The sequence below is a fragment of the Porites lutea genome, chromosome 9 (assembly GCF_958299795.1).
Source record: "Porites lutea chromosome 9, jaPorLute2.1, whole genome shotgun sequence".
NCBI lineage: Eukaryota > Metazoa > Cnidaria > Anthozoa > Scleractinia > Poritidae > Porites > Porites lutea.
The window spans coordinates 10,166,835-10,184,334 of record NC_133209.1 but is presented as its reverse complement, the minus strand read 5'-3'; the positions used below and the strand labels follow the sequence as shown (position 1 = coordinate 10,184,334).

The following is a 17,500-nucleotide window of genomic DNA, read 5'->3' as shown; positions in this document are numbered from 1 at the left end:
TTCAGTTCTTTTTAGTTATTCGTTTTCTTCTCCTTTTTTTAATGTAGGGAGGGCAATCCACTTTTGAAGAAATGTGTATAACCTTGGTTATGTATTACCCAAAAGTCGACTTGGCAAAATGCACCTCAAGCGAATTGCCAGCAGTCTTCAGCTGGGCTGCAAAATATGTCAAGTAAGCATTTAATAGTTGACAACAGTCGTGAATTGACAAAAATAACTAGAGTAGAGTGATCCCTTATTTGCAAACCACAGCAAAGGCAAGCGGGAGAAAATTGGTTAATCATAGACCTGTTTTTATCTGTAATGAGAGTAGTTTCTTATGATTAGTTGACTTACTTGTCACCACAACATTTTAGAAGTCCATTTCAATCAATCAATCAATCAATCAATCAATCACTTATTTTGACACGTTACGTCCAGGAGCTAGAAAACTTGTTCAAAATATGAACGTGTATAAATAAAATCTATAATAATTGCAGCAACTATGTTATAATACTATTCCCTTATCAAAATAACTCTATAAATATATAAAAAACTTAGTAATAAAAACATAAAATATAAAAAGCTAAAACCTACTAAAAAACCCTATACTAAAAACATGACTGGAAAACTATAATACACGTTCTAAAAACATTAAAAAGCTACAATCGTGCATTATAAGACACTTTCTAAAAAAAAGCTATGATCGTGCAATTTACTTTTGAAGTCATTAGCATCACTTGAAAGACGCACTTGAGAAGGCAAACTGTTCGATAACTTAATTAGAATGAAAGAAGTAATTCTTCTTAAACTTAAGATTAAAGTTAGGTAATTCCAAATTCAAGCCCTCGTCACTTAGCCCATACGGTGTATGCCTACATTTAAAAAGGCTTCCAATTTATTACGTAGGTCCCGTACCATTTATAATAAGCATTTCAAAAGAAGTATTAACGCAGGTGTAAACGCCTACAATATAAGTATGTCATGCTAGCCGCAGTGAGCAGCTCGTCTTATCCCTGACTTTAATTAGAATTAAACAAAATAATAACAACAATAATAATAATAATAATAATAATAATTATAATTATTTGTGTACAATGTATCATTGTTTGCTCACTGTTACAGAAATATTAATGAAACGCGAGAACCACGTTTTTGGACAGACACCGTCAACGAAGGATTGGCTAAGGCCTACAAAGATAGTGAACAAGTCAACATCGTTTGTGGAAGCCGAGGCGACCCTCAGGTGCTTATTAAACATTTATTTATCTCAATAAATGATAACTAGTATTTGTTTTACAAATGAAAGAAAGAGATCGTTTTCAAGATTTGTCTTTTGACCGCTTAATCCCTTCTGTGTCTCTCCTAAGAGAGAGCCAGATTCCCTTATGCTGGCCTGTTTAACAGTGTACGCAAATCGAAGAGATAATATTCAGTTACATTCGCTCACGCACCTACTTTTCAGCTACATCAGGCGGAGGTTACAAAACCACTACAGTAACTAGAGATATAGAACGGCATTGAAAACGAAGTCGCGATGGGAATAGACGATATTCGTATTCCCCGACGGCCCTGGGACGAGAGACTTCACAGCATGATTGCGAGGCTAAAGCGGGGAACTTTTTGGCAAAAACACAAACAAACATTGGTTAGTCGCGGCTGAATCGCTGCAAAACGATAGAAATCAGCAAAAACCTGCAAGATTTATTAGCTTTAATCTCAAGAAATTAAAGAAGCTATGACACGATTTTTTATTATCTCTATAGATCTTTAAACACATTATTAACCCTATTCAAACCGGTGCGGCTTTTCAGCCCCCCTCCCCCCTCCCCCCCCCCCCCGCCCCCGTTTTTGGAAACGATGAGTATATTATTCTGTGTAATTTTGGTGACTGTATCATGAGCGGTTTAAAGTTAAAGAGGGAGGGCCTCCGAAGTCACCCCCCCCCCCCCGCTCCGGTCGCAGGAAGAAATCATAAGCCCGGTCTTAATAAACTCTGCAATAATGGTTGAGTTTCATTTAAAAATGTTCTACTACCGTACCTCCATTATGTATGTTTTTGGCTTTCTATGCAACTTAAAGAAATCGGGCCATAGTTCAACTTAAACTCCTGTGTTGTCGAAAAATGGCCAAGCCTGACCATGCTTTGTTTCCTTCTTGTTAGAATCATTTCAATGACATGTCTTTCTTTTAGATCCAGTGTGCGAAAAGATGACTGAGAAATTAACTTATAATTTCAGGTCAACTTTTGGAATGGTTTTGTCAGAACCAAGCCTGTGATCAGGACACCTTACAAACCAGAATCCAGGTGCAAAGTGACTGCATCCGTTGGCAACAAAGCCGTAGTTACTGCTCAACTTGGTCTGCTTGTTACAGCCATATCCCTACTTACTGTCACAGTCTTTTAAGAACCATCTAATAATGGTCCTGTTTTATAGATTAGTGAATTAGTTGCTACATGTTTTTACGACTTCTCAGTCTTGCGAAAGATCGGTATACAGGGCGTAGCGACCTGGTTTCGGTTGTTCGAAAGTTAAGCCCCTTAACTAATGGTTAGTTTCGGTTGCTCGAACGCCGGTTAATGTTAACCATGGGTTAAATTTCTTCTAACCATTCACCATTTTCACATAGACCATAATGTACCTTGTTTACCCCCCAACATTTTGCATAACCATTGTCCTCGATTTCTCTTAGGACGACTGTAATACCCAGGAGAAATTGGAAACAATGGTTATGCGAAATTTTGGGGGGTTAACTAGGTGCAATATGGTCTTTGTGGACGTAGTGAATGCGTTAAATTTAATTTAACGTAAGACGTTACGAGTGTTTTCTTGTCAACCATCGGTTAAAATGACGTGTGTTGTAAAATCAGAGAAACAACATGGCAGTTGATTTGCTTTTTCGTTTTTTTGTTTAGTGGTAGTGTTAGTAAATTTGATTTCAGTACTGCTTGATTTTCTTCAAACTTTTGAGTTATTCAGGATTGGTTTTCGTTTCCTGCAGGCGGTTTTATTGACAGCGCGGACTTCAACAGCTTCAAGCTCAAGCAAAGAATTTTCGGCAGTCATTTAACTGCTATAAGTGGACCGAAAATAGTAAAAAGGAAGCCGTTAGCATCGACGACGGCAACGGCAGCGAAATCGTCACCTTTAAAATTAATTCGCACTTTTTCAAATTTTGTCGCGTTTTCTCCAGTTCGCTTAAAAAGTCAAATTTTCAGGAGAATTTCCCTGGAGATGATTTCTTGGAGATCGCACTTAAGTTTAGAAAGAAGAAGAAAAGTTCTTCGTCGCTTGTTAACGTCCTACATAAGAAAGTAGAGCTTTAGTCGGTCATAACACTTGTGTTTCTATGGCTTACACTTTTTTCCCCTTTTTTTGTAATGCGAGAGGTTTTTCGGTAAGAATCTTTGTGGGAGAACGCTCGTTTTTGCTGCGAGCGTGCATTTAAGCATATCTGCACGCTCGCCACGATGGAAAAGTTAAGAAAGGCTCAAAAAGAACTCCATATAGAACAAGATACGACTGTATGCGTATAGCTTTCGCTTCCGTATGGGATTCGTGACGCATTACATGTAGCTGGCCCTCGCCAATCCCTCTTCCTTTTCCCTTCCTCCCTAACCCTTACCCTTTTCGACGCCTGCTACGCAGGCTACATTACATAAGGTGAATTTTGAGGGGCAAACAAAAACTGTGTTAGCAAATTGACATATGGTCTAGAACTTAAGAGTGGTTGTCAGAGAAAACCGGGCAAAATGTTAAAAATGTCAACGGAAGGGGGTCAACAGAATATTAAAGCTCATACTAACAAATGGAGAAATATAAGAAATATAGGTTCTTCACTGTTCTTGTTTTAGAGATACGAGCATCACTTTATTTGACCCCCTCGGACGCCATTTTTGTAAGCAAATTTTGACCATTTTCTGAAGCCCACAAACTCCTCAAAATTAAACGAACGAACTTTTTTTTTTGTATGCGATACAAAACAACACAGGACTATCTTCGAAAACCATAAACTTTGTTAAGTAGCTACGGGAAAGACTAAAGCTTTCTTATTTTATATATCAGACCTACACTCAGTGTCGGCAAGCGAGCCAAAAATCGGTCGTTTTTCAATTTATCTATAGCGCACAACCAAAAGGATAATAAAACTCTGACAGCCAAATTGTAGCCTACTATCATCCATGTTACCAAAACGCTAATAACCATTTTGGCTTGTTGAAACAGGAAGAAATTAGAAAACTCACATTTGTCATAGTTGCCAACCATTTTGTTGAAAATAGGCCGATCCCTTCGATTTTGTTTTAAGTCCTCTTCATGATTTTTCTTCCCTATTTTGCTGTCAGCTATGGTCAGCAGGTAGAGGAAATATCAAAAAGCTCGAAATACTGCCACTATTACATCTTGAAACGGGAAAGAGTGCTGAACCATGGGAGAAAACTAAAAAATAACAAAGCGACGCCATCTTGAAAATTCAGTACTCGGGAGGGACTAGCATAAGTAGTTGCCTTGTCTCCAAAACGACGAATCAAAAGCTAAAAGACAAGAAACAAACGACTCAGCAAATACGCACATTTCCTATGTAAAACACAAACAAACCCTTATCGGCTACTTGCTCCAATATTGCTTCTGTTGATTAAATTTTGTTTGTTCTAAATTGTCATTTTTTGCGGAGTGAATGGGGTGGTGAATGGGCTATTAACCTGCGATCAGGCGGTCCTTCTTCCCTTTCTCTTTGGGAGGCGAAAAAGCAAAAAAGAAGATCGCCTGATCGCAGGTTAATGAGTGATTAACTCGAATTACTTCATCCGCTCTTCATTTTGAGTTATCCCGTAAATGTGGATAACATTCACCTTTATATGGCTAACTGGCAATTAATTCACCTCGTTTCATAGCTTGCGCAGGAGCCCATTTTCAGGTCTGTAGGTTTTGCGGTCTGGTTTGTAGGACTTACAAGGTATTTAAAATTCGCCACAAAGTTGCTCTAAAAATAAACTGGTTAGTAAAAACACTGTGACACTACTACATAGTAGCTGAGTGACGCAAATAATTGGGAGCTGCAATCCAGTTATTCACAAAACGATTCAGAAGACTATATAATATACCAAATCAGGCTATTCTGAACTGGATGGCTCTGTCAAACGTAGTTCTAAGGTACTCTTCCAGGCGCAGCCGTCTTAAAACGTTACAGTATAATAGGGGTGAATTCATGTAAATGTCAGTGCGGAATAGGGGTTGGTCATAATTTCTCAGTGACTAGGAGGAGTAATTGGGTAAAAGCTAGCTTTCCTTTGTTGGCAGGGGAGGTAACATTTTATTACCCTATGCCCCTCCCCTCCCATACATAATCTAATCTTTTTTTGTGACAACGCTCTGTGTATAGAAATTCACTGAAAGGAAAGCGGTAAAGGTTATTTTACAGTTCAGTCCGATCTCACTGCGTTTTATGATAAAAGTCTGCCCTTTTATAATGAGTAAGCGTGTTCTAATTGCAAGGAAACACAGAAACCCCATTTAAAGTAGAAAAAGAAATAGCGAACACTCAGGGATAGTAGATGACAACAGCAAAATAAATAAGCAGTTGGGTTTCACGACTCGGTGCAGCACAATGACACAAGGGGCTGTTGGAAAAAAGGGAGTTTATAAGTTGCCAGTATCAGTATACTATTCTAGTAAATTTGCGTTACCCTATCTTTTATGATGACCACGACATTATTTGTAGTCTTGCAAAACAGGAAAAAAATTACAAGGAAAGTTTGAGATCTTGATCAGCTATGCATGCGTTTCGGGTAGTTTCGCTGTTATGGAAGGGCCTTTTGGTCTTACGCGCAGAAGTCATAATGTTTCTTCATTTGAGGCCCTTGTTAAAACGCGCGGCTGCTCTTAACAGGTTCTTTATTTTTCTCAAAACGTTTACACCGCGTTAAAGGAAATTTATTTCTGAAAGAAATAAATGGTTTTATGCTTAATGTGACTGATTAATGTGTCATTTCTCCAGTTACTGGGGAGGGGGCGTTCCTGCCATCCGGGACATTGTATATTGTGTTTTTAAGACATGAAAGCGAGGCACAAGGCCTCTCTGCTCACTGCAACAAGAAAGTGGGAAAACATTTTTAGACGGTGGGCAGGTTTGGATGCAGGATGCTGGTGATTTATCAGTCTCCTTTGATCTTCTTGGGTTTTATCTACCGAGCATCACCTCTTCTTTGAGATAAGTACTAGATTATTGCCAGATTATTGCCGCTTACTCTCGGTGCTGTATTGATGTGCACAGATCTGATATGATGTGCGTGCACACGATCTTCTTGTTGATTGCAAGAATTGGTACACGTTACGGTCGTTTATGCTAATATAAAATCGAATTCTTCGTTCAATCGGCCAGTTAAATGTTGGCAGTTACACTGGCGTGTATGCTATTCCGTTCGTTGTTCATACTTCGTTGTACCATGCTTGTGTTCCTACTTCAGCTAGTTGTATCGCTGGTGCCAACTAGCGCAAAATATCACTCGATCGCTATTCAATTTGAAATATTTGTTTTTACCAGCTCAGGAATGGATCCCTTTATTCATAATCTTAGCTGTGTTATGATATGTAAAGGCAATTTATTTTATTGATATTCTAAAGTTACAATTTTGCACGTTTGAGCCTTTTTGACCTTTGGACTCAGCTTACTTGTAACCTTTAATTATTATCAAAAAAAAAAAAAAAAAAAGAAAAGAAAAAGATACATTATCGAACCCTAGCGGCTAAAACTTTATGTCCCATTCCCTCAACGCATTTACAAGGTTTTAGAAATTACATAGCAACCATTCTTAAAAGTTATCTCGGAGGTATGAGCATATTATTAGGGTTATTGTGTGCTGGTCAATGTCATGTTACGTGTTGTATCGTCATCTTCTGTTGTTTTCCTTTACTCACTGTCGGCGACATTCTGTTGCCAGTGTTTTTAATTGTGAGGATTTGCTCCTCCACGGGAGTAGTTATTTCACGGGTGTTTAACTGTTGGAGGCACCCTATTTTCTATGGTGCTAAATATTCAAGCCACCATATTAATAGCTTTCTCACGGGTGTTAACTATTTGAGCCACCCAATTTTTTACGGTGCTAACTGTTCAAGCCACCATGTTGTTAGCTTTTTCACAGGTGTTAACGGTTGAGCCACCCTATTGTCTATGGTGCTACTGTTCAAGCCACCCTAAGCTTTTTCACGGGTGTTAACTGTTTTAGAGGCTTCATCCTCCTATTTTATTTTGGGGCTTTGTCTTCATAATTTATTTTGAGGCTTTGTCCTCATAGGTTATTTTGAAACTTTGTCCTTGGATTTTAGCTTAAGGCTTCCTCCGCATCATTGTTATGTAATATTATTGAGGCTATGTTCCTCAGTTTGAGGCTTTGGTCCTCGTTGTGGTAGACACATGTGGCTCTATTTTGTACTGCATATGTGATTTGTTTGCAGGATATGTACACGTGTGATTCATTTCCATTTGTATTTGTGTCTAGGGAAACTGATGCAAATATTATTTGATTTGAATTTACCGTTCTCATTTTTTGCCTTGGATGCCAACTTTTTATTCTTTAATTGTGTAATCCACTATTTGGGTTTAGAGGTACATGCAGCTAGATTAATTTTATCTCTGGTTTTTGTTGGCTCCCAAGTTTTGATTTGTGTGGACATTATAGTCCCATGTTGGTTGTGAGGGGACAAAAGGCTTACGCTTCCCTCACCACATCACATCATTACTTTCACTTTGTGGTTCTTTTGAGGAATTTACTGTTAATTCAGTTGTTTTGGAGATCCTAATGGACTGACTGATGGTTTATGCATTGTTTATTAATGGTAGCACATTCTAGCCTGTTTACAGAAGTTTTTTTTTTTATTATTGTTTTCATTTTATTGCAGGTGCTAAGGTATATGCAGGCAGTTCCCTTTCACGGACGCGTTTTCAATGAAGCGAATCTTGGGCAAAGTTCTCTCTTGAGAGAGTCAACACACGTAACTTTGCATTCTCTGTAGCTCATCAATTCAATTCAACATACATGTAGTGGTACATGTTCTGCTGATCAGTTATCAAGGAGTTGCATCTAATAGTGCGTGGCTACGCAAGACCAGCTGCTGCTTCCCTCAGTATATGGCATCTACAGCTAATTAGGCAGCACAGGCAACCTTGGCGTAATGCTGGATATTGATACACTGCAGTTGGGTATGAACTGTCTGGTTTCTGTTACCTTGCTTGTCCTCTCTGGGCTGCATCACATAATTCCTGTGCAAGAGTATAGTATGCCATATGGTACTTGCGTTTACACAACGAAGACAGATGGACAGTGACATGGTCATATATAGAATTCTCACTGCATGAGTCAGGGCCATCCGGCCCATTTTATTACATAAAGTTATTCACGTAACTCAGGATGATTTCTAGATGATTGTATGAGCAGGGGCCATACAGCCATCTTGCAGATTTTCAATTTTACTAGTTATTTCAGTATTGTTATTAGTCTAGTTCAGGGTGACTGTGTGTGCAGGGGCCATACAGCCATCTCACAGATTTCATTTTAGTCAGTTACTGTACATCAGGGAGCTACATATTTTAGGCTTTTGATAAGAATAATATTATTGTGCGTCTGTGTGTGCAAGGGCCATACAGCCATCCCACATATTTCATTTTAATCAGTTATTTTATGTCAGCTATTGCAGACTTTGATAAGAATAATTCTGTGTGACTGTGTGTGCAAGGGCCATACAGCCATCCCACAGATTTCATTTTAATCAGTTATTTTACATCAGTGACCTATTTCAGACTTTGAAAAGAATAATTCTGTGTGACTGTGTGTGCAAGGGCCATACAGCCATCTCACGGATTTCACTTTAATCAGTTACATCAGTGAGCTATTTAAGTAAAGGACAATTGATTATGTTTGATAATACAAGGTTTGAATTTAATCTGGATTCCTTTTTTCTTCCTTCAAAATTATTTTCAGTCTCAATTTTGTTATTATTAGTTGTTTAAGAACGTCCATTTTTTATTAATTGTGGGCAAATAGTATTAACGCTGTACTGGTATTAGCCTTAATTGGTCAATGTGCAGGTGTCAAGTCAATTTAGTGCTAATCCTGGATTATCTCAATCTGACTGAACAACCCATAGGTCGGGCAATTGGGACCTGGTGATAACTATAATTCAATAGGGTCAATTAAGCAATCTCATTCATTTAAGCTTGCACCTTTCCTATGACATAATTGCTCCATATTTATAGCTACACTTGCACATTTTGCTTCTAGATTACTAAGGTTTTTGTTGGTGGTTCTCTTGATTTGGCCTCGGGTGGGGCTGCCCTGTCACTCGTTTCTTGCTCCGGGCTGTGGCGGGTGTGCCCTCACCTTTGCTGGGATAAATCTTCTTGTGGATCTGGACTTTCCTAGCTTGATATGCTTAAACGAAATAAACGGCCACTCTTGTGGCCAAATTTATCCCAAACTGGAATTGTCATTATTCGGTATCCCAGCAAACAGAGTTCACCCAAAGCAAGACTCCACCAACAGCAATAACTGACTCAATAATACTATCTAAAGGAACAAGGAGCATAAAGTACTCCTTCCGACCGCTTTAAATCCGGAACTACTTAATATCTGGACACTGCAGCTCAGTAGTATAGTAGGGACCGGTTGCCTTTTGAGATTCCTCGTTTGCAGGGGAAATTCTCATTAACTTGTGGAGAAATACATTAACGCCGATAACGTCATAACCTTTTGTCTTTATATCATGAATAAAATGCGCAGTAATCTCATTAAGATAAGGTCGTATGCTATTTTTAGTTGGTTTAACCGTTTTTACAGGTTTTTTAGAAACTTTAAGGTTGATAAATGTCTTGGATTTCGATTGGTTGGTTAGAAAATAAGAAACGTTCGTATTGGTTTCTTCATGGTGTCTAAGGAATAAACTCAAACTTGCCCGTGACCTCAAATCACTGAGTCGTAACGTAAATATGCAAGTTCTATTTTCAGCCGCTGACATTTTCCTAGTTCCGGTTCTATGATTCTTGGCGTGTAAATCTTCCATGTTAATGAGGGCGAAGGGAGTCTTTTTTCAGTTCATTTTTAATTTTAATTTTTCCTCCACCACATCTACCCCACATCGACCCTACATTGACCTCATACTCGATGTTTATTTCGTCAGCACAGCTCCGTGAATAGCAAAGCCATTTCACCACCACCACCACCACTTTTATATTGTTTTCCTCCTCCTCCACCACCCCCACCACATTCTCATACTTCAACTTGTGAATTTAGTACCTTTTATACCTAGCCTGCTTTTCAGATACTCTACGCCGCGGTATAGAGGGTCTGTGAAATAGTGCACAATAGCTTTTGTGCACTAATTCGCAGGCTAGACGGACTATACCAATGGTCCAGGCGATGCATGCGCGGGCCGGCTGCAACGTAGGCTATGCGTGCTTTCCATTTGCCAAACTAAACACTCATGGCTAATGGAATCATCAAGAGAAAATGGAACGACAATAACCGGGCTCCTTCTAAAATTTCTGAATTGTTCGTTCGTACTAACATGAGCCACTCTCATTATACAAGATTTTCTGCCGCAGGTAATTTTTATGTCCAGAGATCTAGACTGAATCACCTATTATTATATTTTTCCAGAAGTGGTGTAAGAATTTGGAACAAAATTCCTCCTACGTTACTTGAACAGCGCAAAGACCCTTTCAAACGTAAATTGCATAAATTACTGATCAAGGTTTTGGAGACTAAGAAGGTGTATGTTGATATGAGTACAATTACCAGTTCCTACCTGAACTCCTTAATATTCAGTCAAAGTGTTTTGCTTCCTTATATCTGTAGGTGCTACCTTTTATTTATTTATTTCATTTGCCTTCTCTTTACTTCCCGTTCTTTTGCCGAATTTATAGGCCGATTTACCGACCGTTTGGAGACAAGGCAAACTAGGCAACTACTAGTGCCTGTCCCTCCCGAGTACTGAATTTCTAAGATGGCGTCGTTTTGTTATATTGTAGTTGTATCCAATAGTTCAGCACTTTTTCCCCCTTTTAAAAAGCAATAGTGACAGTATTTCGAGTTTTTTAGAATTAACCTGCTGACCATAGCGAAATAGCGAAAAAATTCATGAGAGAGAGGTGAGTTGATTCCAAGGTATTGATTCCCAGTAAGCCATAAGGTACGTGAATGTTCCACATTCATAGGACAACCCCGAACAAACAAAATTTAATCAACAGAAGTAATATTGGAGCAAGCAGCTGATATAAGGGTTTGTTTGTGTTTTATATACGAAATGTGCATTTATTTACTGACTCGTTTGTTTCTTGTCTTTTACATTTTTACTCGTCGTTTTGGAGACATTAAGGCAACTACTAATGCCAGTCCCTCCCGAGTACTGAATTTTCATAAGGCGTCGCTTTGTTATTTTCTAGTTGTATCCCATGGTTCAGCACTCTTTCCCGTTTCAAGATGTAATAGTGGCAGTATTTCGTGCTTTTTGATATTTCCTCTACCTGCAGACCATAGCTGACACCGAAATAGGGAAGAAAAATCATGAAGAGGACTTCAAACAAAATCGAAGGGATCGGCCTATTTTCTATGACAAATGTGAGTTTTCTAATTTCTTCCTGTTTCAACAAGCCAAAATGATTATTAGCGTTTTGGTAACATGGATGATAGTAGACTACAATTCAGCTATCAGAGTTTTATTATCCTTTTAGTTGTGCGCTATAGATCAATTGAAAAACCACCGATTTTTGGCTCGCTTGCCGATACTGAGTTAAGGTCAGATAAAATAAAAGAGTTTTAGTCTTGCCCGTAGCTACTTAACAAAGTTTATGGTTTTCGAAGAGAGTCCTGCGTTGTTTTGTATCGCATACAAATAAAGAAGTTCGCTCGTTTAATTTTGAGGAGTTTGTGAGCTTCAGAAAATGGTCAAAATTTGCTTACAAAAATGGCGTCCGAGGGGGTCAAATAAAGTGATGCTCGTATCTCTAAATCAAGAACAGTGAAGAACCTATATTTCTTATATTTCTCCATTACTCCACCTAACCTAACTATGATGTTAGTATGAGCTTATTCTGTTGACCCCCTTCCGTTGACATTTTTAACATTTTGCCCGGTTTTCTCTGACAACCACTCTTAAATCGGAGCGTGCAATTTGGCGTCGCTATGATACGCGTTTGTGAGGAATTTTTTTTGTCAGGCACTGAAGCCATAGCGAACCTTGCTTAGTATGTAAATAGCTCGAGTTTTTTCCTCGGAATTCCTAATGTAAACTGGCTCACGAATGCGTACGACTACCAAGAAATTTCAGGGACTGCGAGCAACCTCTCCATTTCAAGTGGTAAGTGAACGGGCGAGTGAGCGGCGAAGCTGTGAGGGGCGGAGGAAACGAAGAACTCTCACTTTCTTTCCCCGCACCTTGCTCCCGCGTCTCCTTTCTCGTGCCACTGGCGCGTGACTTCTCTCGATATCTCTTAAAGAGAGATCATCTACCAAGGAGAGTTGAAGTTAAGTTGAGACGTAATTGTCGCGTTCTATTTACGACGCGCCAGACAAGAAGACATTTTGATACCGGCAATGTTAAACGTCTCTAAATGATCAAATGGTTGTCAAATCTGGTTTTTCCACAGTGAATTGTAGGAAATTATTGAAATTAGATTGTTTATCCATATACCGTAAAATTCCGAAAATAAGCCCCTCCAAATATAAGCCCCCAAACCGGTGACGCAAAAAACCCTCCGTTAAATCGCCCCTCCAAATATAAGTCCCCCGGGGGCTTGTACTTGGAAAATTGCACTCAAATACAAAGTAAAACAAAGCAAAAATGGTAAATGTATTTCAAACTATAAGGCTAGCCCAATCGATTTTGAAACGCAAATTTCCCTCCGTAGATAAGCCCCTCCGAATATAAGCCCCTCCAAAAATAAACCCCTCAAATAGGGCCTTTGAAAAATATAAGCCCCGGGGCTTATTTTCGGAATTTTACGGTATTTAATATACAGTGTACTATCTTCTCTCTGGAAACACGATACTTTTTATTGCAGTTATTTAGGGACCGGTCATTATTTATCGCCTGGGGGGGGTCGGAGGATTTTGGGCTAAACACGATAAAATTTAGCCGATCCCCCCTTTAAATGTTATTTTATTGAAGTGATCCCCCCTCATAACTATATATAACTTTCGTGATCCCCCCCCCCCCCCATGTCTTTGTACTTATATTCACCTTTCGACGTGTATATTTAGTGTTTTAAACGTTCATATACAGGTAGTATTTCTAACTATGATGTACTTACAGCACAATAAAGCCGTTATCGCGCAGTCTTTTTTTAAAAGTGTCTCTTGATCCGTGTCTTTTTCTAGTCTGGATCCAGACATCTGAATTCAGTTGACATACAAGCAATCTTGCTTAAAACTGCAAAGTGCTTGAAACTGCAATCAGTGCTCGAAACTGCAAAGTTACTTTTTTTAGAGTGCCAAATAGCAGTCCGCCAAGTCCCTATCAGCAGGTCATATTTAGCGACAATTCGGCCATCTGGAAGGGCTAGGATCGGCCACTGTTCCTGTCTCCTTTTTTATTTTCATCTATAGTGTGAAAGATCAGCCTTTGTATAGCTTTGCTCACATTTTTATAATTTTTTTTTTGTTCGTTTTTTTGTTTGTTTTCTCTTTGTTTTCCTTTTTTTCTTTCCATCCAGTGTTTTGCTTGTACAGTAACTTCAGCTATTTGGTCATCTGGTACAAAAGTTAAAACTGGCATACGAACAGTTGACTGTTCATCGAGATCAGCAATGACAAGATCATCTTCGCTATCCTCGTCATCATCTAACTCCGCATCTGATTCTTCACTCTCTTCCTCACTGCTGGACAACTCATTCCCGTTGCCTGGACTTCTCTGTCGATATTAATGGTAGCGAATTGCCTTTATCTTGTCCAGCTTTATACCAACAGTGGTCAGGCCATGTTCCTTAAGGTACAGGTCGAGCTGTCTCACCTTCAGCTTTTCAACTTTGCCATTCTCAATAAGTATGCCCCACTGGTAGTCCTTGTATGTTAGTTCCTCTTCTAACCTTTTTTTCTCCTTAGCCTCTCTTGTTCTAATATCCTTCCTGATGTTGATATCATTTAGATGGCCTAGGTATTCAATGACATGCTTTTCCTCGACACTATAGGTTGCTCAGAAAGCAGCGATGGTATTTGGATTGCCCGCAGAGATGGCGTTTTGTTCGTACAAGTCCTTCAGACATTTCCTCGGTTGATAATCGTCTGGAGCACGACCTGTTGTCGGCGTTTCGTACACATCCATAAAGTGCCCGGGATTTTGCTTGTCTGGCACAGGCTGAGGGATTCTTTCTGTTACTGGTCCCACCCATCTGTTATTGGTACACCAGGAACAGAGTGTGGAGCTTGCATCGCTTTGCTTATTGCAGGCATCCCGACAAAATTCAAAAAAGGACGTAGTGGTCCTCAATAAAACTCTCTATTTTACTAAGATATGCCGCACCGGGTATTTCGGCCTTACTGTTTTCTGAAGCATTTCGGTACGTATTTAACTCAGAAAAAACAAACAAACAAACACGCTTTTTACAATGTTTCAGTTATCAGAAGTTTATATAGTTCACAATTTAGAATTCACCTGTCATGTTTAAAGATGAATATTAGCTAAGTCATGAGCACGTTATAAAAGGAAAAATATAAAAGCGTTAAAACAAAGCTTTCTCGATATAAATTGAAATGCACACATTCGCCAGTGTGACAGACTTCCGTTTTTTAAATAAAGTTGTGTTAGAACAAATTGAGATTGCAAATGCTATCATCTCCCAGCAGAATGGGCACATTTATGTTGTATGCTTTCAAACTGGCATTGTTCAAGCAGATTTGAGTGGTCCCCCCTCTGAATCCTTCCAAAATTTTTAGTGATCCCCCCCTTTTGGGCTCTCAGTTACGACTGATCCCCCCCTCTGTTCTCCCAAAAATCAAGTGATCCCCCCCAAAATCCTCCGACCCCCCCCAGGTGATAAATAATGACCGGTCCCTTAGGTATATATTTAAAGAAAACAACAACACAAAAAACGGAAAAAAAAAAGAAAGAAAGAAAGAAGAAAAAAAGATAAGGTATTGAGTAGGACTCGGCTCTACGCGCTAATACCTTATCACTATACCGCAGAGGCTGATTGCGTAACCTTGGGGAAAAGCCTTTTGTTTAATGCCTTTTCCATGGAACTTTCGCCTGCAACGGCGTTTAAAGATGATCGAGCCGCATCAACCGAGCTATTGACAGTAAAAAAAAAAAAACAATGTAAACGCATTTCATGGCAATAAATGAATGACAGAACATAATTATGCTTTCCAAAACGCTGATACATGCCCTCGTCTGCTAAGTAGGACGAAAAACATATCTTTTTTGTTATCTCGATTTCCGCTGTTATTTTATTTTGGTAAGATCTCTAACCGCGTTGCCTCAAAGAAAACTCTTAAGTCTGAGCAGCGAACGATGCACGCCCTCACCCACCGAACTTCCTCGTGTTTTTATGACCTTTTATTTGAGTTGTTCGTGGCGCAATGCATTCTGGTAAAAAGTGGGGCAGTGCACTCTGGTTAAGTGCAATGCATTCTGGTAAAAAGTGATGAATTCGAGAATTCGTTCTACCTTATATAATTCTCTTAAATTCTTAAATCCTGATGATGTACCTGCTCGCTCGCTTCGCTCGCTCCGCAGCAATTACTAATATTTGTGCTTGTTTCGCTTCAGTGAACTGCGGACCGCGAACCGCGGTAGCCGGAGTTGTTGGGGAATATTTCAGTGGCCGGTATAGTTTTCCGGGTCTTAGTTTTCCGCATCTTAGTTTCCCCGGTCTTAGTTCTCCAGGGTCTTAGTATTTCCGGGTCTTAGGTTTTAGGTTTATGTCCATACAACCGTTACGTTTTTAGCCTGTGAATAGGCTCTCTGTCTGGGTAAAGGGTGAAAAATCGCAAGTATAGTTTTTAGTGTCTTCATGCAATGAACATGTTCCTCCCACCTGGGCGAAATTTGGAGGGCACTCAAAAGGCTAGAGCTGCTCGAGGCGGCGCCTCGAGCAACTCTTACGCCTCTTTCGTGCTATCCAAACTTCCCACGTGCTCAATATCCCGACATACGTGATTTTTTCACGAGTCTATTCTAAGGCTATTACGTTTTTGGTTTGCGTTTCGTTTCGCCGACTACACAGACTTCAGCAGGTTCCGTTTCGTTTTGGTTTCGTTTCGCAAAGTACTGTAAGCCTCATGCGTCAGCGTACGTATGCCGCGATATCGTGCACGCGGGGAGTTTGGAGAACACGAAAGAGGCGTAAGAGTTACTCGAGGTCAAGTCTAGCCTTTTGAGTGCCCTCCAAAGTTCCCATTGGGAGGAACATGTTTATTGCGTGATGACACTAAAAACTGCCGTGTAGCACACTATAGCCCGCACAGCTCGGGGAGATGACAACAACAACACTCACCTCTTTTCCCTACTATAGGTGGTTTTCACGTTACGTCATCACCGCCATGCTGGTGGACGGTAAACAAAAGATCGCTCATTAGCTCGCTTTGTTTGTCCACCAGCATTTGTTCATTTCACCATTGTTAGTTGTGTCTCCCGAGATTGCATGAAAACCACCTATCGATTAAAAATCCTTATAAAACACATGGTAAACGCTTCATTGGTACTGCTGAGTTATGGATTTACTCAGGAGACGTCTCGGCAAGATTGCTTAGCTCACAACAACTCGAGGAACAGTTTATTGACGTCATCAGCGTTTTTAGTAATGGGAATATACTAGCACACTCGCCCTATATATTGAATTTGATTAGGCGAATTTTCTAGCTATGTTGTAATAAATATGATTTGAGATTGAACATGTGAATTCATTTTATTCAGATCTATTCTCTGATCTGGTGCAATGAAATGTTTTTGCACTTAATTCATCCTATTTCTTTCTTTTTTCTTAGTTTTGAAATATTGTCATAATGTTTTTGTGGTTTTTTTGATTTTAAAAACAGAAAGCAAAATTCTTATTATGCTTGACAAAACCCCCATATTAATGAAGGGAACTGTTACGGTTCAGATCATTTTTAGCTCAAAATAATGCGACAAGGCATGCAACTAACGATGTTGTTAATCACGCAGTGGGTTTTTTTTCTCTGTTCATTCGTAGTGCAGTCTTGCTCGGCCAATCTTGCTGCAGACCATTTGTTTTTTGTTCCTCTTGACGAAAACCAACATGTCAAGCTGTACTGGAATGTGAGCATTGCAAGAAAGGAAATTATCTTCACTGTTGAGGCAAAGACGACAGGATGGGTAGGATTTGGCATCTCCAGCGGTCAAGGCAAAATGCAAGGAGCAGATATTGTAATAGGATGGGTGAAAGACGGACAGACGTACTTCAAGGCAATTAAAACTGTCTCAGTTCAAGTCATGTAGAATGATTCAGCTACTTATAGGTAGACAGACATCGAGTTTACAGAGATATTTTACACAACAGTAATCATTTGAAT

General features: G+C 39.5%; 2 protein-coding genes across 2 annotated transcripts in view; both read left to right on the top strand.

Moving 5' to 3' along the window:
• The window catches only part of LOC140947490 (DBH-like monooxygenase protein 1 homolog), a 59,874-nt gene extending 57,425 nt beyond the window's left edge, over positions 1–2,449 (top strand). Inside the window, exons 12-14 of the mRNA XM_073396600.1 lie at positions 48–172; positions 1,105–1,225; positions 2,220–2,449. Of these exons, the coding sequence (XP_073252701.1) occupies positions 48–172; positions 1,105–1,225; positions 2,220–2,387 (414 nt within the window). The 3' untranslated portion in view covers positions 2,388–2,449. The remainder of the gene's footprint in view (positions 1–47; positions 173–1,104; positions 1,226–2,219) is intronic.
• A 14,665-nt stretch (positions 2,450–17,114) lies between these two features.
• The window catches only part of LOC140948872 (DBH-like monooxygenase protein 1 homolog), a 17,937-nt gene continuing 17,551 nt past the window's right edge, over positions 17,115–17,500 (top strand). The window contains exon 1 of the mRNA XM_073398140.1: positions 17,115–17,393. Within this exon, the coding sequence (XP_073254241.1) occupies positions 17,115–17,393 (279 nt within the window). The remainder of the gene's footprint in view (positions 17,394–17,500) is intronic.